General features: G+C 50.9%; 1 protein-coding gene across 4 annotated transcripts in view; it reads left to right on the top strand.

Moving 5' to 3' along the window:
- CAMKK2 (calcium/calmodulin dependent protein kinase kinase 2) overlaps positions 1–21,496 on the top strand; it is a 360,738-nt gene that overhangs the window by 246,591 nt on the left and 92,651 nt on the right. For all 4 annotated transcript variants that reach the window (XM_086943001.1, XM_086943002.1, XM_086943004.1 and 1 more), the window contains exons 6-7: positions 14,430–14,563; positions 18,497–18,533. In XM_086943001.1, coding sequence (XP_086799127.1) covers positions 14,430–14,563; positions 18,497–18,533 — 171 coding nt within the window. The remainder of the gene's footprint in view (positions 1–14,429; positions 14,564–18,496; positions 18,534–21,496) is intronic.

Consider the following 21,496-nt stretch of genomic DNA (forward strand, 5'->3'; position numbering starts at 1 on the left):
ATGAAGGTGATAGCGAATGGGGGTGTGGGGGGGGGACACTACAACAGTGGAAAGGAAACGAAAATGGAGAGTTGAACTAGAGATGCAAGAATAACATGGGAAGGAAGAGAGGCAGGAGAAATAGGGGGCAGTATGGTGTTTGAGGAAGGCCAGCAAAGTTACAGAGTGCCTAGTCCCATAAGAATAACAAACAAGCCAAATGCATACACAGTTAAAAAGAAAACTTTGAATTGATGCACACTTCCACATTTGCAAAATTTGGATTACAGAATTCATTGTTGTGCTATTGTGCAAAAGAATGGTTGACCTTTTTACACGTTTCATTGCGGGAGTGGGGGCCTCAGACTGAACCAACTAAGGCGGAACATTTCCTCTACATGCTGCCAGTGTCTGTTTTACTATGTAAGGTACTGGTACGTCATGGACGGGTTCTTTGTAATTTCCTCCTCTGCCCCGACTGCCAGATCAGATATTGTGTTTCTTCCACTGTTCTTTTTTTTTAAATTATATTTTTATTGCAGAGTTATAAACCACAGGATAAAATTAAACAGCCAGTGCACTTGTGGGCTCCCCCATCCAATGACAGTTCACAGTTGTACACAGCCATTCAGCCCGCATCCCGGAGGCCGGGCGGCGTATCAAATCGCTCGAGAGGAACACAGCACAGTGTACGTCCCATTGGGACCCTGGCGGAAGGTCGTTTTACGTATCTGCTTTTACCCCCCCACCCGCAACAACATTCCCGTCAGCCATCTCCGTGGAAATCAACGTAATTGCCCCTGTCGGGGCCTGCTCTAGGCTATTCGGGCCTTCATGCCAGGCCGTCCCACCCAATCAGTCCACCCGCCACTCAGTACCCCCTGTCCCAGTAGTTCCAAGGCCTCAACCAGCAACCCTCCAATGGCTTCCGGCCCTCCCCAAACCCCCCTACAACTAACCCCCCCAAGGCCCCCCCCCCCTGGCAACTGCTAAGGTGTGTGCTTCGCCCTGTTGAACTGGATGGTTCCACTACAGTGCGTAGTTGCATACTTCTGTGTTCGCCCCGCGGCGTCCAGCGGCTTAGTCCTCGCCGTCCTCATCCTCAACCAAAGCATCACGCAGAGCCTGTACCACTAACTCCCATGCACGCGCCGCATCCAGAGCCTTCTCATTCCCCAACTTCACTGCTTGCTTCATCCGGAGCACGCTCTCGCAGTCAGACCATCGCAGCAACTCATTCTTCCATCTACGCAGTGAGGGACCTCCCCTGGCCTTCCAGTGCCACGATATTTCCCTTTGAGCCAATATCAGACCCAGATCTATGAATTTACTTGTCACCTTGGTGTGCTTAGTATGCGGGAACCAGAGCAATAGACACGCCGCCATGTCGAATTCTACCTCCCTGTCAGTCACTTCATTCAGGAGTTCCCCTACCTCCGCCCAATAGGTTCCCAGTTGTGGACATCCCCAAAACAAGTGGTCCATGTCCGCCCCGAGGGACGAACACCGGGGGCAACAGGCATCCGGTACCCGAAAGTGCCGCTGTAGCTTCTCTGGAGTTAAATAGGCCCTATGGAGCACATAGAAATGGACCTGCTGAAAGCGCGCGTTCCTGGTGCCCTTCCACGTGCGTCGCAGGATATGGCCCCATGCCGTATCCGGTATGGGCCGGCCAACGCTCCCTTCCCATTTAGCTTTGAGCCCATGGAGTGGTTCCAGCCCTTCGTTCAGCATCCTATTATGGAGGCACGTCACAGCTTTGAATGTACCAGCCGCCATCACCACATATTGGCACGCCATAGTCGTCGCGGGTTCCAGGAGCCCCTCTTTCCAGTGCTTTTGCATGGCAGCTACTACAGCCGCGTGTAGGAGGAAGCCCCCCTCAGGCAGTCCGAACTGGTCCCGGAGCACGTCGAACGGCGCCAACACCCCATCTATGTACAAGTCACCCACCACCTGCAACCCCGCTTCCTCCCAATCCAACAACGGGGACCAATCTCCTCCGTGCGGCAAAGCCGTCAACATCCCGATCGGGATCTCCGGGGCATAAGGCCGCGGTGCCCTTGCCCTCCGAAGGCTCCTCTGCCAGCACAGCCGGAGCGTCCGCTCCTCCATGGTGAGGGCCCGTAACTCGAGCCGTTGCTGCATGATGATGTATGACAGCACGTGGCGCTGTATCCCCCGACCCCGGTCTTCCTCCGGCCCCCGGAACACCCTGGCTACGTTCTGCGTAAGGACCTGCAACTGGGCCGCTAAGTAATACAGCTCAAGGTCGGGCACGGCCATGCCCCCCTCCAACTTGGGGCGAAGTAACGTGCTCAGGGCTATTCTGCGACGGCCGTGCCCCCACAGAAAGCCAGTAATCATTGACCGCAGTTCCCTAAACACCCCCTGGGGAATCCAGACAGGTAGCGTTCGGAAATAATAAAGGAAGCGGGGGAGCGCCACCATTTTCAACAATGCTATCCTGCCCAGGACTGTCAGCGGGAGGGTCGACCAGAAAGACAAGCTACCTCGCAGTGACCGGACACAACGGCCAATGTTACCCTCCAAAAGGTCAGCAGCCGAGTGGTAAATGCGGACACCCAAGTAGGTGATGCAAGAGGGTTCCCATGCCACACCCAAGTCGCTGCTAGGGGCTGGCGATCCCGCTCTCAGCGGAAACACGCAGGTCTTTGCCCAGTTGACCTTGAGGCCCGACAGCCGGCCGAACTCGGATAGCAGATCCATCGCTCCAACCAGTGCCCCCGAGGTGTCAGCTAGGTACAGAAGCAGGTCATCCGCATAGAGCGATATATAATGCCATTGCCCATCACTCGCTATTCCCGCGTATCGGTCGCCTGACCTCGCATGGACCGCCAAGGGTTCCATCGCCAGGGCAAACAACAGAGGGGAGAGAGAGCATCCCTGTCGTGTTCCCCTGCCCACCGGGTACACGGCAGATACCAAGCCGCCCAATCGAACTCTCGCCGTCGCCGAGTTATACAAGACTCTCGTCCACCTTCGCAACCCGTCGCCCATGCCAAACCGCTCCAGCACTCCATCCAAGAAAGGCCATTCCAAACTATCGAAGGCCTTCTCGATATCCACGGACAGAACCGCCGGCGCTCCCTCCCCATCCAAGATGGCGTCCATTATTCCCACCAGGCGGCGGATATTCGTCGCCGTGCTCCTCGTGGGTATAAACCCGGCCTGATCCCTGTGCACCAGGCCCGTCATGTGCGGGGCCAGTCTAGAGGCTAGGATGCGACTCAGGATCTTATAGTCCACCGTCAGCATGGACAGCGGGCGGTAAGACCTCACGTCCGCGGGATCCCGGCCAGGCTTGAGAAGTGGTACTATCAAGGCCTCCCGCATGGAGCCAGGCAATGCTCCCTTCTCGAAGGCCTCCGTGTACACCACCAGCAGCCTGGGCGCCAGAGCGTCCACGTAGTGCTGATAGAACTCGATTGGCAGTCCGTCCACCCCGGGCGTCTTGTTACGGGCCATATGTTTGATAGCCACTCGAATTTCCGTGAGTGTGATCGGGCTACCCAGGTCCTTCGCGTCGTCCTCATCCAGGACCGGAAGCGGCCTCTCCCCCAGGTACTCCACGATGTCCTGAACCCCCACTCCCAACTGACTCCGGTACAAGTCCTCATAATATCCCCTGAAGCGGTCCAATACAGCTGCCTGGGAGTACACCATCTCTCCCTGCGCATTAGTAATGCTGAGGATCGGGCAACCCCTAAGTTCCGGGCTAGCTAGTCTGGCTAAGAGGGTACCCACCTTGTCCCTTTCTGCGTGTGCCCTGATAATGTACTGCCTATAGTCGTAACATCTCAAGCGTTCCGTCTCCGCAGCTACCACTTCCTTCGCCTCCAATAACCGGGCCTGTAGACCTGGCCTAGTTGGCCTGCGGCGCTCCAAGTCCCTCAAAGTTTCCTCCGCTTTCATTAAGTCATTCAGCACAGTCGTTCGAGCGTTCGAGAACCTGCCCAGGCACACCCCTCTCACCACCACTTTCATCGCATCCCATTCAGTAGACCTACTCGTCGCCGTTCCTTCATTCACACCGAAATAACTATCAATGCCCTGCCGGACCGCATCGTCGAACACAGAATCCTCTAGCGTCTCCGGCCGAAGCCGCCATGTTGGTATAACTGAGCGCTCCCTCTGCCACTGAATATGCACCAACAGGGGGTTATGATCGGATATAGTCCTAGCAAGGTACTCAGCGTGGGTAATCAATGGGGCTAGGGAGCTCCCGCAAAGCACCGAATCGATCCTGACATGTAAATCATGGAGAGCGGAATAAAAGGAGTAATCCCTGGTTCCCCTGTGCCTCTCCCTCCAGACATCCAGCAACCCCCATCGTTCTTGCCAGTCCTTCCTGTGCGCGGCCAGCCTGCGCACAGGAGAGTCTACTAGGGGGGATGGGACCTATCCAGAGCCACATCCGTAATCGAGTTAAAGTCCCCCCCTAGCACTATCGGACCCGCCAGGAAAGAGGCCAAGGACCCTGAGAGGCTATCAAAGTATCGGCCTTGGTCAGTGTTCGGTGCATAAACACAACAGAAAACCACATCCCGTCCATACAATCTCCCCTCCACCGCTACAAACCTGCCATCCGGATCTATTACCTGATTCAGCACTTGAAAGGGTATCCCCGCCCTCACCCAGATCAAGACCCCCCTGGCATACGCTGAGTAAGTGGTGCCAAAAACCTGGCCCCGCCATCTTTTCTGCAAGGCAGCGCACTCTTTTTTGGTGAGATGAGTCTCCTGGAGCATAGCTATCTGAACCCCCCTTCGTACCAGGTATGCATGTACTTTGTGACGTTTCACCATAGTCCGCAGCCCCCGGACATTCCACGTTAGGCATTTCAAATTAGGTAATGTCCCCATTCCAATTCCGTACAGTCCGAATCAAACCGCAACGGTCCATGACCCCCCCTATGCAGTTGCCCCCCCCCAAACAATCCCAAAACTGAAACATTCCCCAAACCCCACTCCCCAGGACAGAGCACACGAACCCAATGGCCGCCCCCATCCAAACCTTGATCCAACTTCTCGCACACTTACCCTGTGGTCTCCACCACAGTCGACCTTAAGGGCCTAGGGGGGGTGAGTCGCCGCCGACCCCAGCTAGCGGAGCCCGCGTCCCGCCCTTCATCCCCTCCGAAACACTCAGCTCCCCCACCCGGCAACCCGCCCTCCAGCAACAGGATATCACCCTACCATGAAGTCCCGGTTTAGCCCCAAGTCTATCTCAGCCGCAAAAAATATCGTCCGAAGTCTGTGGGGTCACTTTCGGCCCCTTCTGGCTCTCCGCCTCCGAAAGTTCCTCTCCTGTTCTGCTGCCTTCTCCTCCCGAGTCCGTTTCGGCCCGTTCACTGTTCTGTTGCGACCCTGTAATGGCCGCCGTCGCCGCGAGTGCGTCCCTCTTCTCGCCGCCATTTGAGCCTCCCGTTTCTCCCGCTGGCGCCTGTTGCGGGACCTGATGCGTTGTGACTGCCGCACCCGGGGCTGCTTGGGCTGGTCTCGCCGACTTTGGTGCGTCCTGTCTGTCCCCGCTCTGTACGACTCAAGCCATTGCCAGACTTCGTCCGGAGTCTGGAAAAAGTGTGTGGTGCCATCCATGATAATCCGCAGCTTGGCCGGGTAGAGCAAGGAGTATTGGATGCCTTCCTCCCTGAGCTCCTTCTTCACAGCAAGGAACGATGCCCTGTCCTTCTGGACCGCCTGCGTATAATCCGGAAAGATCGTTACCTTGCTGTTCTCCATCTCATAAGGGCCCGACATCCTGGCCCGCTGGATGAGGAGGTCTCGGTCCTTATAGTGGAGGAGCCGCACCACCATCGGTCGGGGGGGGCGGCCAAGCCCCGGCGGGCGAGCGGGCACCCGGTGAGCTCGCTCCAGAGTGAAAAATGGAGTAAGCCCCTCCGGCGCCACCACAGTGCGGAACCAGTTCTCCATGTAGGCCACCGCATCCTCCCCCTCAATCCGTTCCGGCAGGCCTACGACCCGCACGTTGTTCCGCCTATTGCGGCCTTCGGCATCCTCCGCCCTCCGCTCTAGAGTGTCCAGTCGGGCCAAAATGTCCGTGATCCTGTGCTCCGCGGTCACCACCGATGGCTTCAGGTCCAGCAACAGTTGGTCATGATCCTTGACCCGATCCGCCAGCTTCGCGTGATCCGCGCGTAGCAGCCCCAGGCCCGTGGCCACTTGGGCAATGTCATTGTGCAATGCCTCCTTAGTGGAGGTGATCGCCTCAAGGATGGCATCCAAGCGCCGGTTCAGCCGCTGTTCCTGATCAAGCTCCGGGGAGGGACTCTCACTCGGCCGGGTCGATGTCGCCGAGTCCCCCTCGCGGCTCCCGGGCATCGGCCCTCCGATCGCCGCCATATCAGGGCGCTGCGTCACAAGTCCGGCCACCCGTACTACGGGTACACCCGTGGGTCCGTGCCGGCCACCGGGCACCGGGCAGTGCTATATCCCCGCCAATGGTCTCAGGAGCAATGACCAGGCGGACGAGCTCCGTTCCGTCACCCCCACCGGGCCTGTGGGGGGAGGATGAGTCTTAGGGCGGTGGCCGACGAGAACCCCTGATCTCCTGGGTGAATCGGGCAACGTCCCCCGGTCTCAGGGCATCGCGCCACCAGTCCCAGTGCGTCGGGCGGTCGGGTGCAGGGTCCCTCTCTGCTTGGCGACAGGCGGGCTCAGGGCTGAAGTTCGGGACCGTCCGACCTCCCCGCCGCCATTTTCCTCACACCCCGGACTACACCTCGGCCGCCTCTTCCTCGATCTCCTCGGGGCCAGCAGTCCCCCAGCGACTCTCCGAGTACGACCAGCTGTCCCCGTACACTTCAGAGGGCAGGAACGTCGTCTCCGGGTCGCCTAGGGTCCCGAAAAACAGGAGAATTAGCGGGATTCCGCGCGGAGCTGCGAGCTCACGCCGCCATCCCGATCGGCGTCCAAGCCACGCCCCCTTCTTCCACTGTTCTTTTCAAGTTTACAGGGCACCCTATCCTTGCCTAATTTCTCAACTTCTGGTTTCATTTCTCTGAATTCGTTTGTGTTACTGAGTCAACGCCCTAGAAGAGGTCAGTTGGTAAATACGTTTCAAGTGGTTTCTTTACAAATGTAATGCAATAAGTCATCGAACCATGATGCGATCACTAGATGTAAAATATTCACCAAGGGCCAGATGTAAGACCATTGTAAATTGCGACTCGCAATTTGCAGTCAATTGCAAGTTGCAATTTACAATGTACAACAGTGTCTGAGACAATGATTGCGATTCCCAATGGGGTCGCAAAATGCGAGTCTCATGGATATTAATGAGGCACTCACTATTTGCGACCCTATTGGGAATGGCTGGCCCTCCCAGGTACGGTGGCCTGCTGGGCTCAGCAGCCTCCATGTCTGGGACTGCTTTTAAATAAAGCAGTTTTTTTTAATGCAGCCCGTTTTCATTAAAGGAAAACAGGATGCATTCAAGAAAACAAAATGAAAAATGTTCGTTTAATTTTTTATGGGCAGGTAGTGGTCCCTGGGACCACTGCCTTCCCCTAAAAAATATTTTCCCCTGCATTTGTAAAGGTTCCCATTTGCGACTGCATTATCACCTTCTTGAAGAGGGAGGTAAATTGTGAGTGTTTCGTGACCACAATTGCAGTCGCAAAACATTCATACATAGGGCTACGAGTTTTTTGCGACTCGCAAAATAGTGTTTGTACATGGCCCTATCAGATTTTGCATGCGCATGCAAAATCTTGTTGTGCATCTGGCCCCAATTCCCTTGTTCTACTTTTTGTGAAAGCACAGTGCAATAATACCGTCCAAGTTTTTCCCAGGAGTGATATTCCCTGCCCGTACAGAGTTCTTAAGATTGCAGTAGGTGGTACCGCGTTTTCTCTTTCTGAGCCGCAGAACTGGGAACAGTGTGGTCTTTCCGTCTCAAATTTCACCAGGTGTGGCACAGTTTGTGAGTAGAAAAATCACCTGCTCTTTGAAAAATTGTCATGCACGTTGAAATTCTGATTTGGGCACCAAAAAACATTTGCACCTGAGCCGCTATTACCAGCCCAGCTGATCCCAAACTACAACAAGCATTTACAATGCAATGGTTTTGCCTTTGTTAAAGTTAGAGCTATTGGCATTGCTCTTGACATTATTATTTTTTTTCTTTTTTTAACATAAATAAATGGCATTGTCATTTACAATAGCAGGGCCCAGGGAAGAAAACGCGGGAACGCCCCCGAATCTGGTCCGGCCTTGACGGACAGATCCGGCTTCCAATGGCTAGCCTCCATTTATGGAGCTAGCCAATGGGAGCCGGGGGGGTCATCGATCCCACATTATACTCATACGGTTTTTCTGCGCATGCGCACTACGTGCGCACTTGCAGGCAAAACCTAAAAACGCCACCACAGGTTGCGCAGTGGCAGGCTTGTGTCACTCAGAGACAGGTCCACTTTCAATTGCTGATAGCTGTACTGAGATGTTAAACGCATATTAATGAGGCGAAGCTTCTGACCATACAGTGTTTACAGGTGTAAAAATAGTAAACTATTAATGTTTAAAAATGTGCCTCATTTCGCACCTAATTTGCTTTGTCCTACCACATAATTAAGTCAACCGTGCCACTTAAATTGGTGCTACCCTTTTAAACCTGTTGCATTACTCTAGTTTCCCTGCTTATTACACTCCCTAAGCCCCATATGTAAGCATGGTATTCTTTTTCCTTTTGCATCCTCTAGTGTTATGGATTGTTACCCTCGCATTGGGGCTTCCTCTAATTTTCGAAAGTCCTGCGTGTTTTGGAAGTCCCGTTCAAGCCTCATTCTGGCTCTCCCTTGCATTGACCCCAGAACACATCCCAAGCCCTGTTAGAAGACACGATGCCACTTCTACCATGATAAGGTCGCCTGGACCTTCGTCTCCGTGTTCCCCTCCCTGGGGCTTATACTGTAGATTATGCACACTGCATAACAATGCAACCGCAGTTCTCTCGAGCTATAAAGCTCCTAGAAACAATGCGGTCACGGAGTGCATGCCTTATAGGCAAACAGACCTACGAGCATCACATTCAGCAGGTCAATCATGCTCTAGAGGTACACACACAGAACAAGGAGCAGCACGCACACCGAGGCATGCACTAGTTACTAACAGAAAAAGCAGCAGCACACTCAGTAGGCACACAAGAACAAGCAGAGGCACACACACTAGGCACACAAGAACGAGCAGCAGGTCTGATACACACGCGAGAACAAGCAGCACAGACACACTAGGTACACACCGAGCAATCTGAAGATCACATGCACACACACATGGGAGCACACAGAACAAGCAGTGGCATAGACACAACACACGCACAGTATATACATATATAGAACAATCATAAGTACAGGCACACACACGCAGTAGGTGCACATAGAACAAGTAAGAGATACATTCTAGGTACACAAAGAACAAGCAGCAGCAGAACACACACAAACATACACTGTGACTTGGTACACTATGTACACACACAAGAAGTAGTAGCCAGGTACACATACTTTGCACTCAAAGAACAAGCAGCAGCACAGACGCCCCCCCCCCCAAAATAAATTAAGCAGCGCACACAAGGTACACAGACACACACATACTAGGTGCACACAGACCAAGCAGTAACAACACATACACACAGACATTAGGTACACACAGAACAAGTAACAGCACAAACCTGCACTAGGTGCACATAGAATAGAAGCACAGATACACTAGGTGCACACAGAACAGCAGTACATATACACGCACACTCTCTGGTGCACACAACAGTGACAGTGACACGCTATACCCTCAGGCCTCAGACCTCCCCTCGCAGTCACTCACGCCAGAGCAACTGTTCGCACTGGGGGATGTTACCGGATCCGGAGTGCAGCACGCCACATTTGCCCAAGGTAAACTGTGCGACAGCTCGGTCAACGAGGCCAAGAGTCACGGGGAGGCCGAGAGTCACGGGGAGGCCGAGAGTCACGGGGAGGCTGTACAGTGGAGCGGACATCGGTGCATTATCGGCACCAGCACAACAACAGCGACCGCCGGCAGGGCCCAGCTCGCGGCCGGCATTACGGGTGGGGCGGGGGGGCACACGGACAGCGGGAGGGGGGGGGCGTGAACGGGCACACAGGGGGCGGGAACAGGCAAGAGGTATTAGCACTTACCTAAAATAAGGAGTTCTACTGGTACTGCCGAGGATCTCAGGGGGCGTGTTTGGCCAGAATGACGTGCACAAGGGGCCGGATAAGCAGGAAGGCGAAGCGATGGTGAGGCCATTCGGGGGCGTGTTTGGCCAGAATGACGTGCACAAAGGGGCCGGATGAGCAGGAAGGCGAGGCGATGGAGAGGCGATTCGGGGGCGTGTTTGGCCAGAATGACGTGCAACAAAGTCGATCCCACATAAGATAACCACGCCATTTACACAGGGATGTTTTCAGCATGCGCCCGCACCAGTGTACATGGATGCAGGGCCCAGTGACGCATGCCTGCTCACCAGTGTACATGGATGCATAATTTCAGCAATGCACCGAGGCGTGTGCGCCCGCACCAGTCTACATGGATGCATGCCTTTAGCATGGCCCAGTGACGCATGCGTGCGCACCAATGCACATGGATGCATGCCTTCAGCATGGCCCAGTGACGCATGCGTGCTCACCAGTGTACATGGATGTATGCATTCACTATGGCCCACTGAAGCATGCGCGCGCACCAGTGTACATGGATGGATGGCTTTAGCATGGCCCAGTGACGCATGCGTGCGCACTAGTGCACATGGATGCATGCCTTCAGCATGGCCCAGTGACGCATGCGTGCTCACCAGTGTACATGGATGCATGCATTCACCATGCCCCACTGAAGCATGCGCGCGCACCAGTGCACATGGATGCATGCCTTCAGCATGGCCCAGTGACATGTGTGCGCACCAGTGCACATGGATGCATGCCTTCAGCATGGACCACTGAAGAATGCGCGCACAATAGTGTACATGGATGCATTGCATGCATGACTTCAGCATGGCCCAGTCTTCCATGCGCGCACCAGTGTTTGCTGCCGGCGCAATGACGGATTTCTCTCCCATCCTAACCCTGTGTTTGGCCAATAGCAGCCCGAGTCTGTAAATGTACTTTCATGTTCTCTCTTAGCAGAGTATGCAGATCTTTCCAACTTTCAATCCGGGTTGTATTGGATACCAGACACCCTTAATAAAAGTGGCCCACATTTGCGCCCTGCGCCTTTACGCAAAACACGGCTTCGGTGCTTGAAGTATTATGAAAAGAAGAGAAGGGGGGTGTCTAAGAGAGGCAAGATTTCTTGACTTTCCTGAGTTTGAGGCCCCCTGCCCACGCTGCATCCATTAATGGGCGGTCCAGGGAGAGACCGAGAATGACCCCCCCCGTGGTAAAAAGGAGGCAATAGAGGCCGCTCGAGCCCCCACTGGGCCGGCGGCGGCGCCAGAGCGGCACAGACACAATCCACATCGGCCCCTCCCCTACCAAAGAAGGGCCCATCGCCCGGGCTGCCCTCACCCCCCCTCCCCACCCCCCCAGACCCTGCACAGTGCCCCTGTCTGCACGGCTGGCATCGCTGATGACGCTACCAGTGTTACCCAGACCCCTGCAGTGCTCAGTCACCCCCTGCGGGCATAGCTGGCATCCTCTGGGGGCATCGGGCACCGTCCGTTGGTCGTGCCACAAAGTTTACTCAGTCTTGCGGCGCGAGGTGAGTTTGGGGCCGTGATTTGGCGCAGTTGCCTTTGGGGTCTGATGTCCCCCCCAAACCATCAAGCCTTGCCTCTTTTAGATGGGTCTCAAGGTTTAGGGGATGCAATATCATATCATTTGCGGGCAGAGTACATTGACGGTCAATTTCTGCACTCGAGGCCTCTGGGACACCATAGTGTCTAAACCAGTTTGGATGGGTCTATGGCGAGCGCAACGAGGGGGCGGGGCTGGCCCCCCTTAGCGTCCTCCACTGAATGAAGCAGCTGCCCGGGGCCCCACGTTCACCCTATCCACATGGGGCCCCTTCAGTGGGCCACAGACCCCAGCTGCTTCACACGTGTTTCTGTCCATGCTGAGGGCCCCACTTGCCGCCCCCCCCCCCTATGCACTGTTTGTGGGCCCGATGTGGCTCGGCCTCGCACTCCTCAGGGCAAGGTAGATTGTGTGGGGAGGTGGGGGCGACCATTAACACCCTGCGGGGAGGGTCATGGGGGGGCAGCAGCCACACTGTCGCTGCAGCTATGGGGGGCCTCGTTTGTTGTCTGAGTCACCATCACTGCAGGCCCCTCCCCTGGGCCTCGCATCACCACACAAGTGCTGCGAGGCCCATGTGAGGTGTGAACCCCCCAGGGCCTCTTAGCGCTCGACCAGGGCTGACATATGCAGTGGAGCGGACATCGGTGCATTATCGGCACCAGAACAACAACAGCGTACGCCGGCAGGGCCCAGCTCGCGGCCGGCATTACGGCGGGGGCGGGGGGGAGGCACACGGACAGAGCAGCAGGTCTGATACACACGCGGGAACAAGCAGCACAGACACACTAGGTACACACCGAGCAATCTGAAGATCACATGCACACACACATGGGAGCACACAGAACAAGCAGTGGCATAGACACAACACACGTACATCGGTGCATTATCGGCAACAGCATACGCCGGCAGGGCCCAGCTCGCGGCCGGCATTATGGATGGGGGGGGGGCACACGGACAGCGGGAGGGGGGGGCGTGTACGGGCACACAGGGGTCGGGAACAGGCAAGAGGTATTAGCACTTACCTAAAATAAAGAGTTCTACTGGTACTGCCGAGGATCTCACGGTTGGAGAGGCACTTCTCCGGTCTCCCCGCGGGCGCCGCCATAGTGCTTGCCGTCTCCTTCTTCCCCGGGCTCCTTCTTCCTCTCCTTCTTCCCCGGGCTGCGGGGGGCGGGCACTTCCGGCCGGCCGCGCTAGGATTGGCCGGCCGGCCAGTCACGGGGCAATGCAATCGGGGAGGAGGAGACTGGAGGCCGGCGACGGAGGAGAAGAGACGCAGTAGTGCCGGCAATGCCGGACCAGACACGGGGGCGTTCCCGGCGTCCCGTGACGTCGGCAAAAGCCAAAGAATGTCGGGAACGCCCCCGTGTCTGGTCCGGCATTGACGGACAGGCCCCTCGTCCAATGGCAAGGCTCCGTTTACGGAGCCAGCCAATCAACGACGAGGGCCGAACCAAAGCCACACTACAGTTATCATCAGGTTTTCGCCTGCGCCGAAAAGATGCGCAGAGCGCATCTTTGGCGAGGCAAAACCTAAAAAGTGGACTTTTTCAGGTGAAGACGAAAAATAACTTATTTTGATTATTCACATATTTTCATGATTACCGCTCTGTTATGTTGTGTATGGTTATATAAATGGATATTAAAATAAACTGTTGCGAAAAAAGAAACAAAATACTTTAATATTTGTAATTTGAGGTCTAAAATTCATGGCCATTTCCTAGGATTGTGTGGGAAAGTATCCCACTATTTTTCCTTTGAGTTTGTTACAAATGCAACTCCCTGGTGAGTGGCTTGCAGAATCTTGTATACATTTTGAGCAGCGTTTCTGAAATTTTGGGGAATATTATAAAATGGCAAATTTGCATTTTTTTTGTAAGCTAAAGAAGAGTCTGCTTAATGCAAACTGCTGTGGTTTATTTTAAGTTCTTGATTGCGTATTTTAGGTGTGCCTACGTACTGAATAATTTTTGTTGTGTGCCACATATATTAGCACCTCCAGTCACCCTCTATTTTGGTGGGTGCTTAAGGTATGTAAGCAACGCTAAATGCACTTACCACACAATCAGGCCAGGCACTTACAAAAGGCAAAGCAAGCTGCTGTCTCAGGTGGCACCACTACGTGGTTTCAAGTTAGATGCAAGGTCCTGAAAAGTGACTATTAACGGAGGCGCTCCAAAGACAAAATGCTACTTTGGCATGAATGCATGCAATCCTTGCGCAGTTCCTGCATGCAATTGGCTAAGCTCAAGCGGTTCATGTGAATTTTCCTCCATTCTGTTTTCTCTGGAATTTGCCTCTCCCCAGCTTAATCTCAAATTAAACTTCCACAGATTCCAAAGAGGCCGAAAACCCCGTGTTTTTTGGCCATCTGCTGTCCCAGCTCCCCCGGAGTGCCGTGCTATGGAAAAAAGAATGTAAATAGTCCCTCTCTGGGCTCACAGTCACAATGTAGTGTAGATGTTATTGTTATCGCCCTTGAAATATGTTTTGTTAATGGACTCACACTAGGGAGCAGACACTGTTGAAGCTGTCCCTAAATTCCTTTGCCTTTGATAATTCCTCATTTCACTTCCAAAGTTATTCATATTTCTGTTAAACGTACTGAAAATGCTAATAAAAAATAATAATAAAAAAAGTTATTGGTATTTGGTTTTTACTGTTTCAGGGCGACCGCCTCCACGAGGTGCCAAAACAGTTCCGGAAGGATGCTCGCAACCAAAAGGGCCAATAGAACGGGTATACCAAGAGATTGCCATTTTGAAAAAGCTAGACCACCCCAATGTGGTGAAGCTGGTTGAGGTACGTTCTTCATCTTTGCTGCACATCCAATAATATTTGCAGCCTTATTTTAGCATGAAATTCAGTGTGCCTTTTCTGTTTCATTACCTCCTAATCCGTCTTCCTTGCCATAGTAATTAGATAATGAGCTTTAACCTCCCACAGAAACTCCCAAGCCAAAAGTTAGCAGACTAGCCTCCCTTCCCTGTAATATGGCCGACATCGTCTTCCTCCTATAGAGAGGAAGTCTACCCACAGCACTTCCTGTCACCAAAGCCGCAACCAAAAAAAAGTGAAGCCATACACAACAGGGCAGGGAGGGATGGGAAACTATCCTGTGGCTAGGAAGACTAGTATGCTAACTTTTGACTTGGGAGTTTCTGTTGGAGGCCTACGCTCAATATGTAATTGTGGCAAGGAAGACTAGGACTCGGAGTTATGAAGATTTCCGGTAAGTAACCGGGGCATCATCCTGCCTCCATAATATTAGTATTATAATTTTATTTAGTTTTGCTTTCAATATTTTTGGATGTTAACATGCCTGCATTTATTATTAGACATTTACTGATTACCTGTCAAGTTCTGTATTTGCCATGAGGGGTTTATCTCCCCCAAATATTTAAAAGTTAAAGAAAGCACCGAAAGATTTCTCACCCCAATCACAATCTTTTTGGTAATCTAGTTTTATTAAAAACACATTTTGAGCCTGCTTGTCATTACAAAAGGCGACCAATCTCATGCAAACCAATCGGATCACATGTCTGTGGAGTCTTCCTACGTAGAAGGATACTTTGTCCATCCATGATTGCTTGTAGGTGGTTCACCTCTGCAAAGGAATGTTTTTTCAAGGACACAAAAGTAACAGCCCCAGCAGGTGAGAACTCTGAGCTCAAGAACCTGCATCACATTGTAGTATTTTCTTTATCTCCACAGCACCTTGTCATCACTTGACCTTTGCCAATTCTCAGGACCTGAAGTGCAGACATTTGTGCTGCTGAGTAGTCTTTTCTTTATCTTCACAGCACCATGTCATGGTGATGTGAACTTTGCTCCTCCACTTGAAGTGCAGACATTTGTGCTGTTGACTTTCTATGACGCAAGGAAATGAAACCCATAGTGTTTTCCCAGACAATGATAGGGCTCCCTTCTGTAGCCCTCAGAGACTTGACCTAATTTTTTATTGCACAGCGATTCCTTGTCCTTCTCGCTTGCTGATTTTACATTTGGAGCATGTACAGGGAAGGCTAGAAAGCGCGGCGAGACAATGATTGATGCATAGCCAGGGAACATGCATCCAGGTATCTTGATTATGCATCAGAATTATTGTAAATCTCTGCAGTAAGTGCCAAATAAAGACGCTTGCTGCTTTGTTCTTCAAAGATTAATTATGAATCCCGAGAATCTCACATCGAGTAGGCGCTGCATCTGTTTCCAAGGAAACGTTCAAGCTGGATGAGATCTGTGCAAAATATGAATAATCAAAACCCTATTAACCTGATTTTGAAAGAGAGATTTAATGGGAGCCGCGAACCCCCGCCTGTTCTTTAAACAAGAACAGCCTCTGCAGAATAGGAGCCACCTGATCCATTGTGGTCTTCAGGTGTTACTAAAGGACTTCAGGAAAGGTGTATTCTTGTAATTCTTTCTTAAAGTACAGCATGGGATTCCCCCCCACAAATGGACTCGGATCCCTGTGCAGTATAAAAACAGAAGCTGGGAAAGTAACTGTATGTTCCTGCCGACAGGCGAGGTAAGCATATAATGGTCAAAAACACTCAGCCTCCTTCCGACTTGTCAGGGTCGTGGTTCTACTTGATAATGGCTCCAGACAGTGGTGTAGCAAGGGGGGGGAGAGCGTTCCGCCCCGGGGGGCACGAGTTCTGTGGGTACCCTCAGGGGCATAACACAGGCCCCCACAGCCCCATGATGCGGGGGGGCCTAAGCTCCAGGGGGCCCCCTCAGCATTACACTCTGGCCGGAGAGCTTCTAATTGAGCCCGGAGGGGGCCACTCCACGTACCTTGAAGGGAATCCTCCTCAAGCTTCGTTATGCCAGTGGGGACCCTGGGGGTGCCTGAAATGCCAAAATATTATAGTTTAGCACTTTTTAAGGGCTCTACCACCAAAGTAGAGTTTGGGTGCACTTTACATTTAAAGGCAGTGCTGCAACACAGGGCTGCTTTTAAAATGACCTCATGCGCTCAGCAGGTCACTCATGCAAGTGCAAACCAGGCTGCTGGCCTCTAAACTGCCATTCCCTATTATGCACTAGAGAATTAGAGGGAGTTTTAGTCTCCCTGCCTTATTATGTACTAGGGACTTATAGGATAGGTCATGCCATTAATAGGTGTACCCTACCTAATGCAAGTGTGTATTTTCACTGGGTGTTTTCAATGTGGCACTGGCCCACGTCTTGCCCAGACCAGAGCCCAGCAAACTCTCAGAGTCAGAAAACCAGCATCCAGGGGTCTCAAAGGGGCAAAAAGTGGAGGGACACTGCAAACTGGTCCTGATTTCCAACACAGATCTATTGCAGGGACCCCAACCAACATGGAGTGTGGACATTGATAGCTTTACTTATAGGTTTACCTGTGCATTTATGTTTCGTTTTTACCCCTTTTGGTGTGTAAGACATTTAGTAGAAGGACATTTGTTAGGCAATCACATATCTCTGGACAGGCATACATAATGTTATCATTGGTTTCCTCCACTCTTACTTGTCCCATAGGCACTTCCCTGTCTGTGAATGTCCCTCCACCTTAAAAGTTTAAAGGGAGGTCATACCAAAACAATTTTCATGGGCAAGTATTTCCTTCTCTCACCAAACCTTCTGAGATGTTTTATCTATTGCCCTAGATAGGCGATAGGTGGAGTTTATCAAATACTACTTGAGCATAGCTGTTTTCCAAGGTGGGATTTCCTGTATGAGGAGTAATAGCAGGAACATCATGAAATAGATTGCACCACTGCACCAGGAGCCTACCCTCTCATTAGACCTCATTCGGCTGGGTAAAAATGGAAGCAGCGAAAGCTCAGGCACCTCTGACAATGTGGTGCATAGTCATGAGGACAGTAGAAAGGGCCATGTTGGAGAATAAAGCTAAAGCGCCATAGTAACCAGTTTATAGCAGCTAGTTCTCAAAGGAAGTATCGTTTTCAGGGCCAATACTGTATTCCTTAAATTTGCAGTCTATAATTGGCAGTTTACATACATATTGTGGCTGAGGGCCTGTATAAACAAACAATGCTCTAATTTTGTACACGTCTTATTTTGAAGGCTTTTATTTTAGGAACACAGAATTTTTATGACCGATTAAATGCTTAAAGGTGTGCCAGGGTTACCCATGTCCATGAATCCATTGTATTGATTCTTTCTTACTTTAAAATATCCTCTTGCGTACAATCAAATGCAGTTTGTTTCTTTTGTATTCGTTTATATTTAGGAGTTTTTCTAAAGCACCAGACAGTGCTGTAGTGCTGCGCTAGTGCACTTACAGTTTTATAAGGGGTTATGTTTTACGCTTTGTGACACTGGGTATAGACAGGTTTACCCATAGTGATGATCATGACCACTGCCTTGTTAAGCTGCAAAGACTGAGAAGCGTTATTGGTGGTGGGCGGTGAAAGTGAGATCGGTGTCCCCTGGATTGCAGGGTTTAGTGCTGGTCTTGTAAGTCTGAATAACCTGGTGGGATGGGTGATGACCTGGATACAGACTAGATCAGCCAGTAAGGCTAGGTTGTGGGGGGTGGGACAAGGGGTCACTCAGCGGATGTGTACATTTTCATATCAAATGATGGTCCTTCAATTCATGTGCACCATTAATTCTATGCATTTGTTTGTTTCTACGCTAGTTGGTGCTCTAGAAGACATTACTGACGCTCACATCTAGAATGCAATGGATGTATATATCTGCTTCTAGCCAGTTGACCTTATTTTTGATTTGTGTTGCCAGGTGCTCGATGACCCCAGCGAGGACCACCTGTACATGGGTATGCATTTCGTAATCACCTTCTGTGCTGCCATAGTATATTCCGACACTGAGTAATAAGACAGACAGTGAATTGGACAAGTAGTGTTTTGTATATCTGCAAGTTTCAGGATTATATGTATTTATACCCCCATAATAGAACAATAATAATTAGACAGACAGGTAAAATAACAGGAAGTGAAAATGAGTCTGTGTATGGCAGAGTGATTGAAGTGTAGCAACATTATTCTAACAATGAATCAACAGTTGTCTGGAATGGAACAAAGAACATTTAATTCAAAAGCAGACCCAGCTCATGAAGTGATAACTTCTCTTTTTATGTCAATCTTCCACTTAAATTATTCCACATTTTGCCAACTTTTCAATATCGCTCATGTACATTATTCTTTAGAACTCTGCTTATCACAAAGAATGTGTTAGTGGAGGATTCATGAGGGGTCCTTTTTGGGTTCCCCATTTGTGGGAGGGGGACAACAGATGTGCAGCAGTCACTCAGCTGTGGAGGAAAGCAGGATGTAGGTCCCTGGGGAATTAACCACCACCACCTGTCCTTGATCAGCCAACATGAATATCACAGCTGCAGCAATGACCAAAGGTCTCCAGCACAGCGAAACGTCTGGGACCCCGAACGATACAAATCAAGAGTAGATATTGGAAAATCAATATACAAGAAAGGCCTTAGGCAGCTTTTGGGGGGAGGGAAAATAACTCTTCTCCGAATGGATATATAAAAAGAAGGAAGACGGAGGAGTGTGCCACCTTTTGTAGCCACAGGCTGCAAACCTCCCTTCCCCCCCAAAAAAAGAAACTGGATTCTGTAGGATGATTGTTTATGGTCATTTTAAAGTGCCTGTTGAGGGAGCAAGAGAGTTGCCTGTCTCCAACGTGATGACACACATTCGTAGACTAATGCTACAGAAGAGGAGACTGGCTGAAGATATAATCTCTATTTGTTGTGTGGACAGGCATTGGCACCATTAATTTTTCTGCATATGAAAATGTGAAATAGAGTCCTATTAGCTCCAAAGTCAGTCTGAAGACAATTGGTCTGGCATTGACTGCCAGCATTTTGGCTTTATCAGTGCTTGTTTTGTCATGGTTTTGTAAAACTCTGTAGTTAGAGGAGAGGCCGGGCACTCATCAATGCATCAATCTAAAAAGAAAAAAAAGACTAATAGAAAAATGTATGTTTTCGTTTTAAAAAGCACACATTGCCATGGTAGTCCCTAGCACAGAATGGGACTACTTTGTGTGTGGATGTGCTTCTTATGAAAGGGCAGAAAACCATCCCTCATAGTCAAGTTAACCAGTGGCTGAAGTGGGCTGACCAAATGCCCCATGCTGTATGTTGGAGTGGGTGAAAGAAAAATGTGAATGATACAAAAACAGGCCAATATATAAAGATGGCTTAGCTAAAATCCCCTATAATTAAGTATACTGTTTTTATAATTGTAGTAAAATTAAAAGGTCGTGGCTAACCTCGACCTAAAAAGTGTCCAAGATAGTGTCTGCAATGCTAAGTCTAGCCCTCCTGTATCTATAACTTCCTTATTGAACAGAAGGGGTTTGTGTCATACTTAGAGTGAAAATGACCCTTTTTGTGAAGTTATCAGATCATACCATGTCACTGGGACGTATATTTCCAGCCTTGGAACTTTCATTTTACAAGCCATAGTCAGTCCATATGGTGCAGTGGGAACCATTGCTTTAACTTCGTAATACATTAGCTTGTTAAATTAAATCATGTAATAAGGGAGTTATGTCTTTTTAAAGCAAAGATACAGCTCTGAAACTTTTCAGACATTCTCCCCCAGTCACAGATCTGGGTTGAATCCATCATTGTTCTTTAGCTCACCTTGCCACCCCAGTTCAGACTCAGCAATATGCACATCAGTCTTGACCCTATGCCTCATGGGAACAGTCCAGCCCGAACTGCCATGCCAGGTCTTCCCTGGACCGAAAACATGCATCCTGGGACCTGGGACTTTTTTTTTAGCCATGGGGGTCACCTGATAAGAGCACCTCTGTGTAAAGTAGTGTTCTGCGGTGTTACTCAACCTCAGGAACAGGCTGAAGATGGGTTTTTCAAGATGTTTACTGTGTCCCAAAATAGAAGGCAACAGTTAAATTGTCCAAATAAGAAACACACCGAAAAGAACGAAAGTCGAAATGTAGAAACATGAAATTAAAAAGGTTTCATAACTAGCAACATCACATGTCAAGAAATAACACCATACAAACACTAAATGCAGGAATGTAATTCCCTGCCCTACAAAGTGCATGCTAGCACTTGTGCATAATTGTCATTTTTGTCTCATAAATGATTCCTTAGTGCTTCGTGGTGTTTGATCAATTGCCTGTCCTGCTGGTGATCAGCAATGAGGGAGCACAGTAGAAGCTTTAATAGAGATCAAATGAATGACTGACTATTTACCTTCAAATATGGATCAATACTGGGACAAGCCCAGGCCTGCACATGGTCACTCTGCCCCAACTTTGCCTACCACAGAAAAACCTCCTTCTGTTCTGCGAAAGATTTAGGAATGTCAGAGAGTGAGTGATATTTATTAAGTTAACCTTCTGATTCTTTTCTTAAATTATATATATACTAGCAGCCCGCCCCAGCGTTGCTTGGGGCAGAAGGGGGCTGCATTATTACCCCGGGGCAGAAGGTGGCTGGGGCAGCATGTTCTCCGACTCCCCCCGCCCGCCTCCCGCCCGGACTCGAATTAAGTTAAGTAGTAGCAACCCCCCCCCCCGCCCCGCCTCCCGCCTCCCGCCCGGACTCCATAAACATTAAAGCCTGCGCTGGGCACCCGCCGACTCCCTCCCCCCTCCCGCCTCCCGCCTCCCGCCTCAGCAAAGTACCTCTCACTGCCATTGCTCCTCCGGTTCTTGCAGCTCCTACCGGCGCTGTTGTCCTCCGCTCTTCCTAGTTCTGGCGCCGCTCCTCCCCTCACGTCG

Source organism: Lissotriton vulgaris, chromosome 11, assembly GCF_964263255.1.
Source record: "Lissotriton vulgaris chromosome 11, aLisVul1.2, whole genome shotgun sequence".
NCBI lineage: Eukaryota > Metazoa > Chordata > Amphibia > Caudata > Salamandridae > Lissotriton > Lissotriton vulgaris.